General features: G+C 41.5%; 1 protein-coding gene across 6 annotated transcripts in view; it reads right to left on the bottom strand.

Moving 5' to 3' along the window:
• Positions 1 to 6785: 6785 nt before the first annotated feature.
• The window catches only part of MBNL2 (muscleblind like splicing regulator 2), a 108383-nt gene continuing 91933 nt past the window's right edge, over positions 6786 to 23235 (bottom strand). For all 6 annotated transcript variants that reach the window (XM_082769906.1, XM_082769903.1, XM_082769908.1 and 3 more), the window contains one exon: positions 6786 to 9751. In XM_082769906.1, coding sequence (XP_082626032.1) covers positions 9737 to 9751 — 15 coding nt within the window. In that variant the 3' untranslated portion in view covers positions 6786 to 9736. The remainder of the gene's footprint in view (positions 9752 to 23235) is intronic.

Below are 23235 nucleotides of genomic sequence, written 5' to 3'. Positions count from 1 at the left end.
TTTTCTTCATCAGTTTTATTGCAAATTGGCTCAAGTGTATAGACTCCTGGAGCTTGGAGCCACATCCAGCTATATCTTAGAAAGGAACTGAAAAATAAAGGAGAGACAGCTGTCTCTGTGAAAGTATTTGTGAGGTAATAATAGCAATAATAAAGGAAAGTTAAATAGAGTGCTTTCACTGTGATGTTTTTAAAAAAGTAAATATTCAATTGAATATGAAACGATCATTGATTTTAGGCACTTTGACTGACTAATGTTTGATTCTAACTGAGTCGTTTTCTGAGAAGAGCAGAAAGAAAGCTGTGCTACGCGGAAACAACTCTGGCTTTGTATAGAGGTGCTGCTGAGTAGCACCGCCGGAGTCCTTTATTTAAACAGGAATAATTTCGTTGTACAGGAAACTTGGATTTGAGAACAGTTCCTCTGATAATTACTCCTGAAGAGGAATACATCTGCCGCGTTCACCAAAGCTTGAAGGCTGGTCTCGTGTCACAGAGGGTCATCTGCATTTGGGCTAAAATTAAAGCAAAGGGAGAGGAAAGAGTCACGTAAGAAAGGACATAGATTCCCAAAAGCCAGATCCACGAATAAATAAATAAATAAACACAAAAAAAGGTTCATTTCACCAAGGAGTGGCAAAATGGCTCTTTAGCATGAACATCTGATGTAGGCAGATGTGAGAGGTAAATAAGAGAATAACTATATCGTGCTTCGATTCCTTTTCAAGCATCCCTGCTGAATTGTTGCTGGAGGATGTCCTTTCACTGCTCTACACCTTCTGCCTTTCTGAGGGTTTCCACAATACGTGGTAGCTCTCATCAAAACCTGTCCTGTGGATAGAATTCCTCGTGAAAGACCGGCAAATTTCTCTCGCCCAATAATTGCATGGGGAGACCTGCTTCCACTTCTGAAAAGTAGGTTTATTTACAGCCAGCCTGGAATGAAGCCTGCCCTCTCCATCTCGTCTCTGATCTCAAAACATTGCATGGAGCGGGCGCGTCACTGCCTGCGAGGAAGTTGGATCCTCTCCGGGAAGGTCCTGACCACTCTACCTTCAATGCAAAGCAAATCTGTAATTAAACAATGCTTTGAATACTCAGGCCACTGTGGTTTCCTGCTTTAGTTATGAAAATGAAAACTGTCTGGTCAGTCTTACTGGAAATGACTCTCACATAAGTTTTCATAAGACTTTCATAGGAAGCTTCTGCATGTGGTAAAGTGCAGTATGGCTCCTAATTTGGAGCAAAAGGCCTCCTAAAGAAGGTCAGCAGAATCAAGGGGCTGAAAATAAATGCCTCTGCATGCAAACTAAACCAGGATCAGCTAATACTTTCCATAAGTAGCAAGAGGGCATGTTTCCCTTAAAGTTTCTCTAGATAGTAAGGGATTTATGTTAATATGCATAGGTAGTGGTGGGGAAAGCTCTTTGATTATTGCAGGAGAGGTCACTTGCTCACAAGTCAGATCCTCACCTTTCAGGCAGCCTGCTCAACTTGTGCTGGCAAGAGAAATCATTTCATTGCAACTAATGGGCAAAAACGACCTGTTAAGGAGCTGCATTAGAGCAAGGACCAAAATATGCACCTCTGCCACACAGTGGTTAAAAAAAATAAATAAACACCACAAAAACAGAACAACCTGTGTCATTTCTAGAAAGAAAGAATAACAAGATGCTTTAAAAAAACAACTACTCAGAGAAAAATAAAGGAGCAGAAGCTGGCTGGCAGCACGGGGTTCCCACGGTGCACATATGCTCAGAAGCGAAGCTGGGGTGAAAGTCAGAGCAAGGAGGATCTGGCTGCCTGGGCGCAGGAGCGGGGATGCACAGCATGTCACTGTGTGCCCCAATAAGACTCAGCAGGGCAGTCACCTTGGGCATCTCTGCAGGCTCCAAAAGAGGCAATGCTGTGCAGAAGCTGGATGTTGCTGCTCTGACTGGGCCCCTGGCGAAGCCTTTCTCTCTCCGTTTGCCTACACAGGAAGTCTGGGGCTGAATGCAAAAGACCTACATTTTGTGGGGTAAAAATAAACTTCTGCTATTACTCTAATTTGTCTCCCACCTGACTTCAGTGGGCCTGTATAGAAAAAACAATGCCCACTAGAAAACCATTGCTGCAATTTGGGCGATCTGTATAAATACCGTGCTACATCTGGCAAATAGAATGGTTGCAAGTGCAAAGTTAGCTGACAATCTGATATAATTAATTCAGTTGCATTTGCCTTATAGGCTCTCTGTATGCTGTTGTAAATTATTTTTCAGATTGTGCTTCATAAAGCAGAATATTTGAAATACCTTGCTGAAGAATCAGTTCTGTGGAGAATAAGAAGAATTGATCTAGAAGACAAATGAGCACATCTGAAATGTGCATTGAAAGAGGGCTAAAGCAAATCTGAAATATAAGTAGCCTGGCCCTTAAAAGCTACAAAGGATGTGCAATCAGTCTAACATTCAAATAAGTTGGGGAGAAAACCAACAACCAAACAGAAGTTCCCGTACATACCTGCAGCTCCAAATAAAACAGGGAGTTGAAGTTCAGCCTCTCCCATCAAACAATTAAAAGGAAATTAACTGAAAAGCCCATAAACTGCAGGGAGAGCTGCAGAGTTTCCACTGCTGCCCATGAACACATGCCATGGGCTCCAAGATTGAGGCTGAAGAAGGGGCAGTGCCAGTGGCTCAGGGATTTCTCGAGTGGTTGGTCAAGATCAGAAGTGTCCCCCTCACAGAGGAGGGAACTGATTCTTTTTTAGAAGAATTCAACATCTTTTTTGTTCCCCTGGAACTGGTATAAAGTAATCACTTTTAAGATCAAGAAAAAAGGAAAAATGCGTTCTTTCACATCTTCTTGTTAGAAAGCCTGCTGTAATCTGGTAATCTTTCCCCACATTAAGTCCCATGTTTGCTCATGTAGCTTTTCTTTCAGTCACATTTGGCTTGAGGAAGGACACAAAACTGGACCCTTGCCTTTCACCATTTATCTTAAACCTGGAAAAAAATGTGCAGGGTCTACCAAACACCTGTCAAAAGACAGCTTATTATCTGGCCTTACAGACAGAGAAATTAAAGCAACATAACTAGATCAGACAAAGTAGGGTACAATGGGCCCACCTGAAACATTTGGAATAGAACAGTTTATTTTCATACAAGAATAGTATATCCCATTGCAAGCGCATTCATACTAAGTGATACAGATAAAATCACATCTCTATTGACACCGTAATAATAATGGAATAAAGCCCATGTGAAAACTAAGCCTAAAAAGATGATACTACACGCCAAAGGGGTACACTATTTTTCAATTACTCCCTATAGCTTGGTAAGAGATAAGAATAACTCCAAGTCACCAAACCTGTAAAATTCATGTTGTCGGTTTTCATGACTTTCTCAAGAATGTTATGAACTGTTCTTTACCTCCATGAGTATGTGGGCATCTTAGTTAACAGGAAAAGTATTTCTAGGCATCAAGGTAGGAGAAAAAAAGAAGAAGAAAACAAAAAGCTTAAATATGCAAGCTGAAAGTACTCCAAATACCTACAAACAAGAACAGGATTTGTAACCATCAGACCATTGAAGCCAATCTTGTGATTTTTTGATGGCTTGTGCTTGATCCTGTTTGGAAATCCATCAAAGCCATTGTTACAATTGACAGTCCCTTGTGAAAATAAGTGGAATTCATTGCTTAAACCCATCTGAGGTGTTGTGGAGTGTATGAGACATCTGCAGGGGCTGGCAGACTCGAGTTAAGATATCTATCCAGATCTGTGCTCCTCCAGAGCAGTGGCTTTAGGCCAAGTCGGTACCCTGCAATGTCTGAAATGATACTAGACAGCTTCCGATAAGAAGCAGAATCCCACCCCAACAGCTTTCTGAGTGAGAAAAACTTGCTTGCTCACAGTCCCGAGCAGTGCTGTTAGCTACCAACTTCAGCATCTCCGAGTACGCTCCACTGCCATTCAGTGCGGTGACTGTCAGCATAAAAAATAAAGGAATTAAAAGGACTTCCCCCTTCTATACCCCCAGGAAAAGGAGAGGCGTTCAAGGAAAATGTAAACACAGTGCTCAGTCACCCTTGCCACCACCACAGGCCAGCACCTGGTTGGTCCTGTGACCCTCAAAGGAGTGACCTACCAGGCAGGCACCACCCTGAGTGGTTTTGTGACTTGGACAATTGGAATAAGGAGGGCACTTGCCAGAATTTGTTTTCCTTACAAGTAGTATCCAAATTCAGCTCCTTGCAGAGGAGAGGGGCAGGGCATCCTTTGTGTAGTGGCTTTCCTAGATCATAAAGCCACGTGTACTTACATTGCATAAGCAGTTCACACCAATATCTCCCTTTCAGATTTCTGAGTGTTTTTTTTTTTTTTTTTTTTTTTTTCTCCCGTAGCAGAAGGTATTTTCATAAAACAACATGTAATTTATTTTCTGCTGTTTCTGTGGGTTCTGTAATTACTGAACTAGACGAATAAGAAGTTAGAAGGCATTTCTGTAATTTATTCATTCACAGATAATTTGACTATGTAGCCTGTACCTATCACAATTTGCTCAAATACACTCCGTTCCAGAAATAGTAACTGCTTTGATGCAGCAGCTGAGATGGTATACCCCCCCCTTCCCTTCCCCGCCCCGCACAAGAGCAATAAAAATCATCATGATCCATCTGAAAAGCCCTCAGAACTGTCAATTATATGACATTAAAAAGGGAGGTTACTCGAAAAAGGGCTTGGCTAGAGAAATGATTGCAGGCATAAAGAGCATGGTATGCATGTGATCAGATGCCAAGGAAGGTTTTCAGCAATTCAAGGCATATTTTTGGGTCCCACGAATTCATGCAATGAATGCCTCTAGCAGAAGACTCAATACGGACTACGTTCACGCTGTCAAACAACCATGCCCACAAATCCCTTTTCCTTCATCATCCACAATACAGAAAATGTCGTGTTGTTCCTGGGCTTTCTTCTGGAGCGAAACAGCTCTTTCTGAAACAAACCCCAGCTGCTGCTTTGGTAACTTGCTCAACAGACGCTCCCAAAATGCAGCATGGACAAGGCTGAACCAGTTTTGGCTTCCTCCACTGTATACAAACATGCAAAACTATCCCAGCAGGCTCTGACCCCTCAAATGTCACATACCCTTTTGTTTCATGCTATTAATTCCAGTGGGCCAAGAAAAGAAAAAAAAAAAAAAAAAGAAGAAAAAGAAGAAAAAAAAAAGGCTTAGATTGCTTTAGACCTTTGAACTGAAAAACAAACAAAACCATACTGAAAATAATAATTATGCCTTGTGGCCATGGCAGCACCGTGTGAGGCCGGAGGAGATGCACAGCCAAACGCAGTGAGCGTGGACCTGGCCAGGCTGCTCTGGAGAAGGCTGATGTTAAGCAGCGCGATGCCCCTGGGGCAAGGGGACTGCTCTCTGCAGGGGAGGCAGCGTTTGGCACCAAAGCGGTGGCCCTGGTCTGTGCGTGTGGGCATGCCAGGCTGCTGAGACACAACCCGCGGCCAGCTGCCTTGTGGAGAATACCAAAGGTCTCTAAAGTCTCTTGGTTCATTTTGGAGGCCCTAAAAATTATCTGAAGGAGGGACACTGCACGCAGAGAAGTACAAACCCACTGGTTTGGTGGGGCGGCCCAAAGCTCGTGCCTCCCACAAGAGCTTCTCCAGTGCTTTGCAAGTGCCCAAGTTGCCAAGAAACAGAGCAATTTTTAGACAAGAAAATCAGCACGTCCCGACCCTCCCTGGCTGCTGACAGCTGTCCAGAAAGTCACTGCAGGTTGAGGTTTAGCACAAGACAGTGTAAACAGACAGGGTTTCCGCTCTTCAACCTTTAGGAGGTGAATTTGAATTGTTTGCTGCTGCTGCTCCACAATGCCCTCTAACTCTCCAATCCTCTAGCTCTGCCAGGCATCACCGTGTGTGTTCTCCATCCCACATGCTTGCTCTCAGCAGGCTTCTGGCTTAGTACCTTCGTGATACATCCAAATTGACTGGTTGACCTGGTGGTTTTCCACATCACTTGCGACCTTGGACTCCTTTCAAGCCAGCCCCGTGCTGATGCAATGTATGCAACCTTGTGACACAAATCCTTTGTGATTCGGCATGCTTCTAAGGGAGCGGGAACCGCTATTTCTTTTCTTTCAAGCATTTGAAAAATGGATCAGAGGAGATCGTGTCAAGAAACCATGGAGCTGCAAACCAGCGGGTTTTATCCCTTCTCTGCCTCTAAGCTTGCTGTGTGATCTCCTGGGCATGTAATTCCTCTGCAGTGCTGCTTTCCCAGGAAGAACGAGTACCTAACAGGGATGACCTGTCAGTACGAAACCCTCCGAGATGTGGGCATGACAAGAGGACGGGGAATAATGTGCTGACGGTCCTCCCTGGTGGTTACCCATCTGTGAGCCACCCTGGCAGGCCTGTGTAGGCAGAAAGGGCACGAAATGACTGTCTGGGGCTAAAATCCATGCCCAAACCTCTGCTCTGAGCAGGGTGCATGCAGTGGGCATGGATATTGGTACTGCGGTCGGTGGTACCCACTGGTCAGTGGGTACGCGGCCTGCAGCAGGAGAAGAGCACAGGCTCCCTCACCAAATGTCTGTGTGTGTGATTAACCAGGGAATTGTACTTAACAGGTAGTTTATTGAACATTCAATTAAGTAAAAAAATAAAATTAAAAAAAATAATAATAAATTACAAGCTTTTAAAAGACTACCTCCACTTTCTTTTGGCCATTTTTGTTGCCCCATCTTGTCAGAGTCACGTCCCACGAAAGGAAAGGCCCGACTCGTCTCTCACTTTAAAATGCTTCTTTTTATTTCAGTGGTTGTACATTGGGTGAATGAATTTAACGTCACAACAGAAATAGAATGGCTATTTAACAGACCACTAGTAGTTATATGCTGGAAAAGAGCAAATGGAGGGGTTTCTCGAACGGTTACCGAAGTATTCATTGTAAGCATTGTCAATTATACTGTATGAGAGAGGCAAACAAAAAGGTATTTTGGTGAGGTGCTGTATCGTTTGAAGAAAATAAACACTGAGGCATCTCAAGTAACTTGAAACTATGCCTCAGCTACAGTATTCACTGTCTCTGTGTTGGCCCATCTCATGGTTCTTTTGGGGGGGGTTTATTTGTGTGTTTTTTGTGTGTTTTTTTTATTTTTTTTTTTAATTAAACAAAGCATTTAAAATTTAACCATTTTCATTAGACTTTTTTTAAAATATAAACAAAGTTTTGGCAAATAATATTTATACAGAAAAATAGTTTTAGATCTTCCCAAATTTTGAAATAGTCTATAAAATTACTTTATAAATAAATAAAATGCAGAATCTGTTGTACACGTATTTGCACATCTCTGTAATTGCCTCCTTACTGTTAGCATAGGTTTGTACTTGTACAGTTTTTAGGAATATTACAAAGTCATAAAGTCGGAAAGTGGATCTCTTATTAAAAATACATTTTCTCTTTTTGTCTGTCAGTTTATCTGGATGAAAGACCTGATGTATCTGAAGCTTCGTCATCCATGGGCAAAAAATAGTAGTATTGGATTAATTGTAAAAAACATAGAATAACAGTTATTTTGAAACATAAAAAGTTCACACAAAACAATGTCTTGAAGAGTTATCTACATAAAATATTTAAACAACATGGATAATTTACCATTTAGTATTGTACAATAAGCTACCCAAATGCCTAAATTAACTATTATAAAAAAATAAAAACAACTTTGACAGATATAGGCAAGTTGCAGTGTCAACTACCTAGTTATAATGACTGAGAAAGTCTACAAATATTAGTGTTTTAATAGTATATAATGGTGATACCTTAACTGCTAAATAACAAGTTAAGATACATTATTTTTCCACAAATTAAAACTAACGCAACGTTACAAGCACTATGTTAATTTTACAATCGAATTGTGATTATTTTTTTCTGTCGGATGATCAAATCTCCAGCTTTATATATAAATAGATAGTAATTAGACATTGGACAAACAAGATTTAGCCTGGAAAATAATTTCCAAGACAAATAATTATATGGTTAGTGCCTTCAGTCGTTCAGAACAGGCAGTGCTGCCAAAGTTTAAAATAGTTTACAATCAATCTGAAGAGGTTAAGTTAAAATACTGCAATCACTAATAATGTCCACATAGAAAACTTATGCTGCAAACAATTATACATAATATCCACTTATAACAGCTGTCTTGTTTTTTAAACAATAATTTAAAAACTATGTAATTTCTGTGATACATGTGCAACATATAAAATGTGAAATATGAAATATTTGGTACAATAGTGCTTGAAACAAATCTCAAATCAAACAAATGAAATTTTAATTATACATATATAATTACCTTGTAAATCAACAAAGTATTTAAAAAAGTAAACAACATTAAAATCTGCTTCATCCATATATATGTATGTATGTATATATAATATGTATATAATTGTATTAAAGATATCTTCATACTTTTGTGACATAAAATATGTTTTTAAAGAAAAACAATTAAAAGAACTATTTTTTCTCCATTCTAATCTGGTTACAATCTTATAATCCAATTAAAAAAAATGCAAATACAGTAATGATTTATTAAACTGAATCTCATTCTACATTCTTAGTGTTCAGTTAATAACCTAGATTAAAGTCACTTATGAAGTCTCAGTGACTAAACTGAATTTTAATTAAATTAGAGTATCATACAAATCTCTTCACCTACATCCTTCTTCTTCTCCTTTTCCTTTGTTAGTTTGGTCTTTTCGTTTGATTTTTTTTTACATTTATAGAAGTTACTTCTTAAGAGCTTGGATCTTTTTGGTAATGTGACTATGAGTTTGAGAGATTATTCGCTTCCGGTAAGATTGACTGTTGGCATCAGGCTCACTTTCATCAAGTCTGATGTGACAAAATTTAGGCACTTCTGCAAAGTTTCTTTTAAAAACATTATAAATATACTCGTAAAATAATATTTTCAAGACTTTGTTCTTTTGGGGATTGAAAGGGGTATGAAGTTCATACTGTGCAAAATTTTTAACTTTTTTTTTTTTTTTTCCTGCTATTCTGCTATGACTCAAATGCAACTTCTCCATACAAGTCAAACACCAACTATGTGCATCTAAAGAATTTGTGCTTTACTTTGGATTTCTGGCTAAAAATTTTAGACTGGCAGGGTGATGTGCAGGATACCGGGCTTTGTTTCACTTCCTTTGTCTTGGAGTTAACTTGCTGCGGGAGCAAAACCAAGATTTTTTAACCAAGAAGAAAAACCCCAATCGTAATTTGGGTTAAAATTAAACCTGCAACTGGCATAAGTTTTTAGCCAATACAAATTAATTATTGCTGAGCTTGAAAGATTCATGACCGCTGAATCTCTCAAGACTAACTTAATTGGACCATTTCCATTAGGTATAGTTATGGAGAAAAGACAATATTTGCAAGAATTAAACTATGTTTTTAAAAATCTTCAAAACTAAATGTTACCCTTTATGTCTTGAAACATCACAGCTGGTATCAGGTAGTTAACTATTTTAGGTCGGAGTATAGTAAGCATACCATATTTAATATTCATATATGACATAGCAGCACTAGCTTTTTAGAGTTTGTGATTTGTCCGTAAGAACAAATTCTTTACTTAGCATGCAGTTTGTGGCAATTCTAGAGAGGAGGAGACAGGATAGTATGTACAGTAGCCGTGCTTGGCCATCCGCAGGGAGGCTTCTTGACACTCCGTCCCATTCCTGCTGATTACTTCAGGATTATCTGTGGAGAGAAAGGAAAAGTGTGATGGGGCTTCCAGGTGGCACTTCAAAGAGCAGGTCACCGGCACGGGTGGCACCAGTCTGACTAAATCCACCTTGTACAAGACGGCCTCCCATATCCTTACCGCTGGGCGGGAGGCCTGTGCGCATCACAAACCTCTTCGTCATGTCCTCCAGTGTGTGAGGACACATAAAGGGGACGTTTTAGGTATCAAAATGTCAGAGGGGGGCCACGCCAGCCGGAGGGCACCCTGCGAGGTGCCCCTGCCTCCCCGGCTTGGTGCCTCGTGAGGAGGCTGGGGAGGGCATCGGGGCCTGCTGCCCTTCGGCAGCCCCCATCCCCAGTCAGGAACAGCAAGGGGCAGAGGTGGAGGCAGGGCCACTCACCGCTATCAAGCCAAAAAAAAATAAAATAATATAAATATTTATGTGTGTACTGGGCTGGATGTTTTATACGAGCTAAAGTGCCTTTTTAATGTGTTTTTAGCGACTGCTAATTTCCTAACAAGTTATCTTCGGGTCAGTGAGCCGAGAGCTTCTTCATGCTTCCTCACAGCAGGAGGTCCAGGGGGATGGTCGTCATGGCACCTCTGCACGCCCAGCTGGTCACTAACCTCGCTGGTTTGCCTCCACTGTGCCTGAAACTAAGGGTGAGGCAACCATTTTGCAGCTGCAAGCTCTCTTGCTTCCAGTGCTGCGGTGGCTGAATGCAGGATGTGCCCAGCACTCTTCCAAAATGTGAAGGCAGCTGACTCAGCCAGCTGGCTGTTTTGGGAAATGACCTGGATTTCCATCACCTGCCATATAAATGGCTATCAGTGGAAGGGATGTCAGAGACAAGGGGTGTGATGTTTTACCGTGCCGTTGCTAATCTGTACTCCAGGCCTAAGCGCAAGTCAAGGGATTGGAGTGCATCGCTTGCTCTTCCTGTTTAATTTGGCACTTGACACATTTCTGAGCTGTATTTGTAGGTAGTATGCAAGGCAGCCATGACAGCACTTTGACCTACTTGTGTATTATGCAGACAGACCGCTGCTCAATGCAATATTTATTTTAAAAGGGAAAGAAAAAAATAAAAAAGAGATGTTTTGAAAATAACTTCAGCAACATACTACCTCTGACATACAGAAAAGAAACACGCTCAGCGCTGCCTGGAAGGCGCTTGCTGTAGGCACCCCTGAGACCACCTCGAACGCACCTCACAACCCCTGCACCAGCAATGAGGGCTTCACTTGAGGTACAGCACCTAAAGCCGTAGCCCCCTCCATCACTATGTGCTCTCTGTACTCAGCTCCCTGACCCCATATGACTTGCTGGCATGCCTAAAAGTAATCTTTGATTGCCACTGATAATCCGGTGACACTCGAAGCCCCATTGTAATGATCCTGTACAAACACCTGCCGGCTCCAAGGGGCGGAACATCTAAATACACCATTCATACAACAAGGACATATATTTTTAATGACTTCCACTCATTGTGGGTTTGTTGGCTTATCGTCTATCTTCTGTTTCCTTTTGTAATAACAAAGAAATACCTTTGCTGAAATAATAAAGCCCTGCCTGTGATAATCCTGGTCCATCTACAGCACTGCGATTTGGCAGGGAGTACAAAGAACAGAGCCGTGCTGGAAATAAGAGGTGACCAACATTATCAGCACTGGTATTTTTAGCATGTTACAGCCCAACATGTCAATGTAATTAATAAAGCAGCTTTATCTATACTGGGTTAGCCATAATCACACAAATGTGTTTAAGGGATCCTAATGTCAGTTTTAATGGAACATAACCTGAAATCTACTCAGTTAAAAAAAAAAAAAAGATTTCAGATAATGCAGCTGCCTACCTCTCCTGACAATTTTTGAGGGGATAGGACTTGCATTTTTCTATAACTTTTTACTCCTTGTTTCAGAAATACTCAGAGAAAGGATAGAGAGAGATCATTGCGATTTGTAGCAAGATGTCCTGAAAGGTCAAACAAGCCTGATGCTCCCAGCTCCTCCAAAATATGGGACAGAAGAGGCTATAACTTGGGAGAAGGGCTGGGCTGTCCCTGACACTGACCTGGGTGCAATTCACAGGGGGCTCTCAGCAGCATGAAAGAGCAGGGACCCCTCCCCTGCACCACTCAGGCGAGCAGCAGAGACCAGGTGAGGGCTTCCACCATCGCCTCCCTACTCTTGCCATTTCTCCCCGTCTCTCAATACTCAGGAAACAGCAAAGATGAGGCGGGCGCTTTCCTTTTGTGGCCTGCTTATGTGGTGGTGGGTGCAGGAGGAGCAGACGGCAGCTGGAGCCCTCCCCACCACGCTCCTCTGCAGCCCGTTCCCACCACATCTTCCTCGTCGCCCCGCCACGCACGCAGGGGATGTAACTAGGGCATGTTGCACCTTGGCTATTTCTAGTGCACGTAGGAGTCCTCCTAGGAAAAAACCTCAAGTCTCTCCTTCAGAAGAAGCTTCTCCAGCCCAGGGAGGCAGAACAGAGGAGCTACATTTCTTTTTTAACCTCAGCCACAAAGTGTAAAATGCATCCCATAGTCTTTAATTATATCTTCACACCCTATTTCTCCAAAGATATCACAACTCCACCACAGCTACATACACGTGTAGCAGCTTCTGCAACTGTTTTTTTATTCTTCCTTTTTTTTTTTTTTTTTTTTTTTCACTGTGTCTGACGGAGAAACATAAAATGCTATGCTACTTTACATGGAAAATACACTGTGAACCTCTCCCGTTTAATCTACAAACGAAGTAATAAACTGTGATGGAACATGTAAGCTATCTAAGTCTGCATCACTGCTAATTGCTCCATGCTAATTGCACGCTGAAAAAGAAGGAATTGCACAGACCACACCAACCAAAGGACATCCCTGCAAACACTTATTACAGTCTCTACTCCCTCATTACTTGCAAAGAGGTCCAGGAGCCTTCATGCTCTCTGTTTGAAGGATTACGTCTCTCATGTGCACATCCATATGACTCATTACATTGGCTGTGATACTATTATTTTCATTAAACTTCACAGCAATGTGATATAGTGCGTCTGGCCATAGTAAGTGTAAACAACAACAAAACCCCTGAAAAATAAGGCTACACAATGAGCGTGTTTGTGTGTGTGCGTGCCACGCTCCATGCACAAAGGTCGACAAGCCAAGCATGGGAAAGCAAATTCTCATGGATAAGACATATCAATGTCTGCAGGGTTGGGTACAGACATGCCAGAAAACAGACTTTGTGTGACCGCAGTAACAGAGCTAATAGGAACACTATTTCTAGCAGAAGCAGAATGGCCTGGCACTTACAATCTGGAATAGTAATGCACAGAAGATTTAATAATAGCAAAGGGCATTTTTTTTTCTGAGGCAATTGCAGACATAGAGTACTCTCTCCATTGCCTTCTCACTTGGTACCTGCTTGAAGTGCCAGAAAGATTGCCTCTCTGTAGAATAAAATCACTAACACAGCACCACTGTTAGCTACTAGACATCACTGAAATGAGTATATACATAGAGTGAAGCTAAATTTCTGCTTTCTGACTGCCAGGAAGGGTTTGCTTTTCCAAATTTGTCAGCTGTAAAAAGCACCTTTTTCACCTCTGAAATGTCAAGACTTCCTTTCTCTCTTTTCTATCTGAGCACGGCTCTTTTAAATGTTGACAGCCCTTTGGGAGCTCTGAATGGCCACAGCGCTCATTGAGCCCACTGCGCACTACAGAGCATCCACAAATTCAGCCAGGACAACCCTGGTTACTCCCAAGGGTGACACATTCCTGCCATGTGGTCCAGGAGAATAGCAACCAGGAGATAAGTTACTGCCACTGGTCTCTGTTTTGCACCAAACTGTTGGCCTACAGCTCCATGTCAGCCGGCAGTTCCCTCAGGACCCCACAAAGAAGGCTGTGATGGGTTATTGTTTCAAGATTTATGGGGTAAAACTGAGAATTTGTTTTAAATTAAGGCGGCAATTCCACCTTTGTGAACTCTTTTCTGACCCCTAGTTTATTTTGTGCACTGTCTCACTTGGCATGGCTCACATAATCACCTGAATTCTCTAGAACTACCACTGGGTACTACTGATTTCATGCATACAACTCATGAAACTCCTCGGCATGTTGTTTCCAGCTCTGGATTTCTCATAAAATGACGAATACAGAAAATTTACCTTTCTGTGCGATTTCAGAGCACAAGAATCTTGTTCAATTTAGAGACCTGTCACAGTGGATCAGCTGGAAAACATGACTTTGCATCTGTCTCCAAGATTTCTAAGAAGTTTTGAAGCAATTTCTCCAAGTTACGCTTTGCTCTGTAAGCGTTAATACTTTCTATGGTGGGATTTAAGATCATACTTGACCTCCACATTGCAAAGTGTTTATCCTTCTAAAAATGAACTCGCAATGTAGTAACATTTTTAGACTACTCCGCCTTTAGTTTTTAGAGCAATGCAGCATGAGGAGTTCTTTGTAGACAAGACTCATCTCAGAGGATTTCAGACACGGCAAGCCTCAGCTGGTCACCCTGTTTTTTACATCTTGCTAGCCTACCTCAGGCAACTTATCTTAGCATGAGACGAATTATAAACTCATGATGCTTCTTGTCCTCCACCCAATGTTAAGAGTCTGCGGCAAGCAGTTCACACTGAGGTATTTAACTCGTAGACACCTGCGTCAGGGCAGAGGACTCCCACCACAGTGACATTTTCTATTTTCATGTTTTTCACACCAGTAGCAGAATGGTCAGATATAAGTAGGGTATACATTAAAAACGACAGATATTTTCAGACAGCCTGCTCATATCAGGCTGTCTCATAAGTTCTCTCACTTTCTAAAAATAAAACTAACACCTAGTATTTCTTCCCTTTGACATGAAACCCAAGACTATTTATATTTCTCCGTGCCTTTGGGAGGTGCCACCATCTCTTTATTTTTCATTTTCTCTTAGGATGCTCTTTTGTGGTATGCGCCTTGTTCTTTGTCTTCCAAATGAATGGCTCTTTTTTTCTCAACCAAAAGTGTAAATGGATGACTTTCAGCCTGAATAGCTGAAAAGATACAGACATTTACTGAGAGCAATCCCCATCATATCAGATATGCTTGGTCACGTATAATTTTTATGTAGCCTTGTAGATGGATTTTTTTTTTTTTTTTTTACCTCTTATTTCTCCATGGCTGCAGCAGCAGCACCTCCAGGGAGCACCAAATGGAGTCATTCAATGCCCCCCTCCAGGACTCCTCCAGGACTTCCACCAATGCTCTCCATGGGCTGTAATTCCCCGTGGGAAGTCTCTTCCCGACTTGCTGACTGGATGTCAAAGCTCTTGTCACTGTCACGAGAGCCTCTGTTCCTTGTCTCGACCAAATGCATCTATCTACACGTTGATGCATCCGTCTAACCTCAGCCTTGCCTCACTGACCTGTCCATTTCCAAGTCTATGTGTTTTACCCGATGGGATATTCACCAGACAAGTGCACAGAAAACTGCACGTTGTCACTGCCAGAATGAAACACGCAGACCACACACCCCTGCAAGCCAATTCTGTCCAGTTCCTTTGGGTAAGATAATATAGCAATGCTATTTTGGTGTGAATTCAAAGGGTCAGATATAGCAACAAACACAAGCTTTGTTCTTAGGGCTGCAGAAGGAGTAAGGAGAACATCTTATGATCTTCTCAAATCTGCATACTTAGCATATTTAGTTCCTTTTATAAGGAAAAACAGGAGTTGCCTCTTATAGATGGTAAAGATTAATTTATCATTAAAACTAGATTGCAGGGTTTTGCTCTTTTATGCCTGATTTATGCACTGTGGTGGCAAAACTTGAACTCTCTTACACTCATAGTTACTAATAGGTCTTTGAAAAAAGCAGAGGGTCAGATGTCCATGCTGAGATGAACACAACTGCTAGCATAGTTTCACTCCAACAGGCACAAGCTGTTGGTCATCAGGGTGTTACAAAGCTGACAAAGACTTTGTCTGAACTTAGCTTTTCATGATGATCTAAAGAAAAGATCAAGGCACCTATGGGATCCCAAAGGGCTCATGGGTTCAACATTATTCATCTCGTTTAATACTCACACAGTCCCAAAAGAGAGTCCAAACCCACTGGTGCTGCCAACTTCTTAGCATGCTTATGAGCTTCGATAGGTATTTACTCAAATAATATTCTATAATATTTAAGTACAACATAATAGGTGTTTACTCACTTCAGTCAAATAGGACTAGTTGCTTTTAAAATGAAAGCAATCTGGTTTTATTTATTCTTCTTTAAAATAATTAATAATGCAGTACTTGAAATTGATCCTAAAATACTCCTAACACATTCCACCAAAATCTATTTTAACTAATCATGCAGGCAACAGACAGACTACTCAGAAAATGAGAAAATTACTGCTGTAATATTTTAGGAGCCCCCATACAGTGACTGTTTTGAATGGCCACTCAATGCTACCTTTCAGCAGACCTGAGCTACTGCAATCATCTGTGTTTTTCACTTCCTATTTTTAGGTCATTGTCCTTAGCTTCTTGATCTTTAGAAACTGTCATAATGGGCTTGCACAGAGGAACTGAGAGCACAAAGGAGTGAAAGACCAAACAAAGCTATTCAAAATCTGCACTATGGGATGTGCACATTCCTCTTGTAGGAATATGGGCACCCTTCTTCAAACCTGTGTTTTCTTCAATTCAGATTCCCTTCAAAGCAAGAGATGTTCCACTGCTACATCCAGAACTTCTCTTGAACACAGAAAGGCATCAAATTCACATTTTCTTCATCAAGCTTCCTGATGAGCCATGACACTTATAATAGGATATATTTATTTCAGTTACTGAACTTTTTGTTGGTTTTATAAAACTCACTATAGTTATCTTTGAGGCGAATTTAAAGTGCTTCCTTATTTTTTTTTCTTATCTGAATCCTCTCATATTTCCCTGTCCATGGCAGGGAGGTGGGAACTAGATGATCTTTAGAGGTTCCTTCCAACACAAACCATTCTATGATTCGACACAAACATACCTGCATATTCTTGTGTGGCACTGCACATAATATTATGCCAAAAGTGAAGGCTGTCAAAGTTAACAGACCTCTGCCTGAAGCCAAAAGACATGGCAAGTACAATAAATAAGTAAGTACCTAAGTAAGTAAATAAATAAATAAACTCAAGCAATGTTTCCGCTGCAGTTACATGGGCAGCCTCCTGCACACTCAAACCCAAAAGAATGACATTTCTGGTGTGCAAAATGCTCACCCAACAAATCGCACGCTAAGATAAAAATATGATATTAGTTTATATCAAGGGCAAATAGCTGCAGCAGCTGTAGATGTACAGACACAATTACTTCAAAGAGCAGAATCCCAAGCAAGTAGTACATCTGGAGCTCTGCACTGCACTGTCTTGTTAAAATTTTATGATGGAAAAAAACAGACTCACAAGAGCTGTGCATACATACTAAGAACAATGAGACTAACTCATTTTTTCCCCAAATGCCTACAAAATCACTTGACCTCAGAAAAAAAAAATCCTACGTTTAAATAATAAATAGATGCCCCAAAAGACTTTTACTCAACTTGTCAAAGTATCATTTGTTGAGTAATTGAAAGAAAGAGCACAAAGGAAAGTTATCTCGAATATAACTCCATTGTATTAATGACAATACTACGAAAGTTAAAACAGTCTATAACAGGAAAGGGAACTATGTCTAGATTTTTGTTATATAAAAGAAATGTTCCCCTTAGCTTAATGCTCAGGTTATGTGATACTGCCATCTAGCAGGCTACCAGGGGAAGCCAGGCTTCAGTCTCTACAGGGATGGGACAGAATTACTGAAAAAAAGCAAATCGATTTTTCATTTCTTCCCACTTGTTTCTTGTGTATGAGCATGTAATATAAAACTCTGCAAGTAAGACTGCCAGAAGTCTTCATTATCTACACAGAACAGCAGTCTATCCAAACTGAAGAGACAAAAAAAGTGAAATATTAGAAGTAAAATGAAGACTTGGTTAAACTTTGCATGAGATTTAAAATAGAGTTCCTTTAAATTTTCCAAGGTAAATTTTTGCGTTTGCTTCTTTGCTGACTTACAGTTTAAGAAAACAAAGTTTTGCCATGTATTTTATAATGTCAGTTGTTTCAAGGCAATTCAAAGGGTCTTTTCTTGACACTGCTTGAGATTTGTTGTGGGTTTTAAGATTGAAAACTCTCACTTCTTGAGACTGAAAACTGTTCATTCTGAAGGTTACAGCTACTTACATGTAACTTGGTGTCTTCAGACATTATAACTTGATCGAATTGAGGCTTGTGATTTTTGAGTGTCTAGCTTGAAATAGGCAGCAGCAGTTTCAATTTGCCTTTCATACTGTGACAAGATATTCCTATTCCAATACCTTCCCTGGAGAAATTACTCTACAATATCTTCATGTTCAATGGCAGTTTAGGAAAAAACAAATCTCCCTGCAAACCAGTAAATGCACCTGTTGCTGTTACACATCAGAAAGGAAAGAAATGGAAATTTTTAACCGTTCCCCCCAAATGTGTTAGGGATCAGGACTTGTTCCTGTGCCACTCTGGACACAGCCAACCCAGCCAAGTTAATCGGTCAGCCTTGAAGAGCGTGATTTCAGCAGATACTCAGAGTGCAACATGCTCAGTGTTGCCCAGTTAAATTTCAAAGCTGGAGTGCTTGGAGCAGCATTTGGGAACCACCTTCACACTTTCTGGGGGCTCGTTTTGCCAGCCCGGTGTGGGCACTCAGTGCTCTTTCACATGCAGCCAGGTGAGATGTCCATCCTGCATCCCAGATGCCAAAGCTTGCTGGTACCTCCACGTAGGCTCACCAGAAGCCCAGTGCTGTTCTGCCTAGGGCTCACTCTGCAAGCATCCCTTCTGATAATGTGGCTGAGAAAAGAACCAGCTCTTCTGCCTTTGTTTTTTTTTTTTTTTTTTTTTTTTTGGACTTTTCCATGCCCAAACGACCCTTTATGCTGTTAGATCAGAATTTTTTATGGGAACATTTAACTTGGGACTTTCTGGAATTTTTAGGCCAAAACTTTCAGCCAAAAAAAAAAGCCAAAAAAATTCTAGATACCACTACTTCATAGTGACTCTCATTTGTAATGTTATATCCTGGCATCCTGGCACTAAAAGATGCAAATAAAATCTGTTTCCCCTTCCCATCTTCCTTCTTAAAGTTTGTTTTTAAAAATCCAAACAAGGACGTTTCCAGATTTCCAACTCACTTCCCCACCATATTGTTGCTCTTCTCCTTGTTTACATGTTCAGCAGGTTTCCACAAGGAGCAAAAGGAGCAGGAGACAGAAAAAGACAGAAAAAGCCTTTTCACTCCTCAGCAGCTCTGACGACAGCCATCTGCCCCAGCAGGTGGCTTCTTGGGGTGAAATGCACAGCCTGGAGAAAACACCCTTTTTGGGGACACAGGGCTCTATTTGCAAGAGCAGCTGTCACTCCATGCTTTGCTCTATGCAGACGAAGAAATTTGCTTGCATGGGGCTGAGTAGGTGCCACAGGATATTTTGGTCTAATGGCAATCTCTCTTTTCAGGCAGCCCCACACAGATCCTGGCCAAGAGAGGTGTTTTCATGCTGTACTTCCCTGCTCCCCTCATGCCCAAGAGAGCTGAGCTCAGGGCTCCTCAAATCCCCACAAAATATTTGGCACATTAGCACAGCGTTAATGACGTTTTGAATCTGAGCAAACATTTTAATTGTTCTCTTGTTTGTGGTACTTGAATGTAACGTAACCATTTTTATTTTCGCTTCTTTGTATTTTTACAGATTTTCACAAAACTGAAGGCTACCGAACGATTTCATAATTAATATTTGCATAATTGCCACCTAATTTAGTGTGAACACTGATGCATAATTTAAAACAGCTGTGCTAGATAATCACAAGCCTTAGCATGAGACAGCCTGTTGATCTTATAATTCTTTTCAGACATGGCTTATAAGTATTTTTTTTTTTTTCTACTAGATATACCTTTTAATTTATCTTCTTTGGCTAAAAGTCACGTAACCAGCAGAATTGTGATTAAGTAGTATCTCTACCCAGTATTCTCTGTAATTCTCTTTTTATATGGTCAGCCTTTGGCCCATTTTCATTGCTGTAGAAAATAAAGGCTTGCTCTGTTCTGTACCAAAGTGATGTGAGCGAAACTATCTTATTTAAAGCAATTTGGAAATTGGTAATCGTCCTGTAGTAACCAACAACTAAATAAGCACTCAGTAAGCTGGAGGACACAGATGAAAACGTAATGCTGGTGTCTGAACTCCCATCGCAGTGAATGGTGTGGTACAACCTCATCGCCTGGAGATCACTTCACGTGATCATCTACTACAGGCTCAGTGCATTTGCTCACCAGGCTTTGTCTACTTTGGGCTAAGGCCTCCTCCCTGTGGTCCAGCTGCATATTCAGAAGTGGGCAGATTTGCCTGTAGGTCCTGTACGGTATCTGCCAAGCCCGTCTTGGATAACCTAGACATTCAAGGTTATCCTAGGACAATCTTAAATGTCAGTAGGCACATGTTTAGGCAAGCAAATCAAGGCCTGTGCACCTTCAGGAGGGTGAGCCAGGCTGTTCTCCAGACCGGGCTGTTAATCTTCGCTGCCTGCTACAGGCACTTCCAGCTTGCATGTAGACATGTATATTCAGATACCAACTCTTAGGTGCCCTTATTTCAGACTCAATCCTAACCTTTAATCCTTGTAGGACTCAGCAATGTGTGTTTGTAATGTAAATGAAGCAGTAGCAAGGCTTTCTACTTAGAAACTAAAGCAAAACAAACAGAAAACAACAAACCAAACTGAATGAAAACAAAACAACCGAACAACAACAACAAAACCAGCTGTAAATATGCTGGAATTATTCAAAATTGGGATTCAGTATAACATTTCTCTCAGGTAATATCAGGACAGATTGTCTTCTTTGGAGTCTCATGGCCACCTGTGAGTGAAGCTAAGTGGGGAACAGTTGATCTGCTTGCTCAGATACTATCTGGTCCACTGTCTGATCCCACTATCTACATGAGTAATAATTAAAAGTTTTGTTAAAAATATCTGAAGTGTATATTTATACAGAATTACTGTATTAGTGTTTTAAGTAAGTTGCTTACATTTCTCTGACCACAGACATGCACTAGAGGGAGCTAGTACCAAACCCTTCATTTATGTTCCCTGATCTTGTTCAGTTACTCCATAGTTTTTGGAACTTTTTTGGTTCCATCCTGCAAGACAATGCTGTCAACATCCCAAAACACCTAAATTCCTTAAGCCTGAAGTAAGGTGAAGCAGCTGCAGCCTCCAGCACCATTCTGGTGGGAATTGCTGGAGCAGTTGTGAACAGGGGAAGAGGAAAAGGGGAAGGGGTGAGTTACTGAGGGCTCTCCTCTCTTGCTGCTCATGCTTCCAGACTCCTCACATTGCTCTCAAAGTCCACCTGCCTTTCTCTGGAAAACCCAAGCAGGGCAGAAGTCTACGCTTGCTCCCCTCTCATCAGTCCTGGCAGCTACAGTAAGTGGTGGGGTTCCCCTCACAAGATGCCCCCATACAGTGAGTGGTGACACTGACAAATCTTGTATGAACCGAGTCAGTTATTGATCAGAACTGAGCCAAAGAGATTCTCTTCCCCTCTGAAGTACACTAAAATAAAATTATTTGGGGTTTAAAACATAATTTCTGTAATCAGGAAACACAAAAGACTCCAATTTTTTCTGTATATTCCTAACTGGGTCTTCCTGCATGTATGCATTATTGTATAGCTTTTAACCCTACACAGTCTTCTCTTGTGCCTCATCCACACTCATACTGATCACAAAACACAGAGAGCTGCTGGCCAAGAGTGAATGACTGTGAACGGGTCAACGCAGGCCCATTTTGCACCCTGTCACTAATGTTATTTTCAGAGAAGAACAATCTATAGAAGACATGAGACACAGCTCATCTCCTTTCAAAGTACAAACTGACAGCATGTGCTATATAATTTTCTGGACCCTACAGAGTTGTTATTTTTTTTCAGCTGTCACCTCAGCAACTCCATGGCTTTTGGGATGTTTATGTTTCCTCCGACTGGCGCTTCTAGGACACCTGAATCATCAGACTCAACACAAGGAAGTACAGTAATGTTTCTCCAGGTTCGAATATTAAGCTGAAAGGTATTGAGTGAAATGATTAACCACTGCTGTGACTCTCCTTTCATGCCTGGCATTGTGAGGAGAAGCCATGGGAGCAGAAAAGGAATAGTGTGAAGGCTGCAGGTTGATTAAAAAAGTGCAGTAGATACACTGGGAGGAGGAAGCTGTATCCCACAGAGAAGTAAAGAGGCTGCAGTGTGGCACAGACCAGAAAAGGAAATTTTATCTGGATGGGAATAAAGATGTCCTTTTCTGAAATATACAACAGAATTTAAACCCACACAAGAGGACAAAGGACATGATGACCATGAGCTCAGTCTTAACAGGTGAACGCAAGTTAACTACCCGCTGCTGCTATGTTTCTTGGGCTAGAACATCAAGGGTTAGGAACATAAGAGTTACTATATGGCCTCTCTTGGTGTAGTGTGGTCTTCAACCCTTAGGAAGGTATAAATAAACAGCAAAGTTGGAGCCTTGCCTCCTATAAAGAAGTAACTACTCCTCCTTTCCCTGCTTTCACATTTTTTTAAAGTAGCTTTTAAAGGTTTTCAGTGGCTACAACAAAGGCAGGAGTGAGAAGAAGACAGTGATGGCACACACTGCAGAAGCCAATGAGAAAACCTGCTGGGGTGGGACTCATCCCCTCTAACTGTGGTGGTGCAGAGCTTCAGTTGCTCATCTAACCTCCTTCCACAGCCAACAGAAAGAGGCAGGACCCTCCAGGGCAACTTATCTTGCTCCAGCAAGGACTTCTGGAAAAGCAGATGAACTGGATGCTGAGCTTCCAAGTGGCTGAAGTCCAACAAGTGGAAAACCATCCCTGTGTTAAACCATCCTTTAATTTCAGCATGGAATTATATGTATACAGAGAGAGAGAGAGAGACATGCATGCAACTAAATAAATACAGACACTTTTACAACTACTGTTGTACTTAAAACGGTCTAATCCACCAAGTCAAACAAAATCTGCATTGGGAAAGGAGGGGCTCTGTCTGCTATCCTGCTAGGTCAGAAAATGCATTGGGGCATACCTCAGACTCCCAAGCAGCATAAGTTACTTGTGTGAAAGTATTCCCTGTAAAAAGCCCTCTGACTGCTTACTGCTCTTGCTGTAGGTGCCTATACCTTTGTTCGACCTCGGCCACATCCAGAACCTCTGGTGCTCAGAGGGTGCAGGAGTCCATGGCTGCCTTCCCACCACCCTTCCTGGACATCTCCACAGCAGTGCATGGTGACTCCCTCCCCACAAACAGCCCAATTTTCTCATTGTCTATTCTCAAATGCCACTTTGGGATCACATCACTGTCCTGGGTACCACCAAGCAGATATTGTGAACCAGGAACCTGTGATCC

The sequence above is a fragment of the Aythya marila genome (genome assembly GCF_965140915.1).
Source record: "Aythya marila genome assembly, chromosome: 1".
Lineage (NCBI taxonomy): Eukaryota > Metazoa > Chordata > Aves > Anseriformes > Anatidae > Aythya > Aythya marila.
This window is presented reverse-complemented; position numbering and strand designations above follow the sequence as displayed.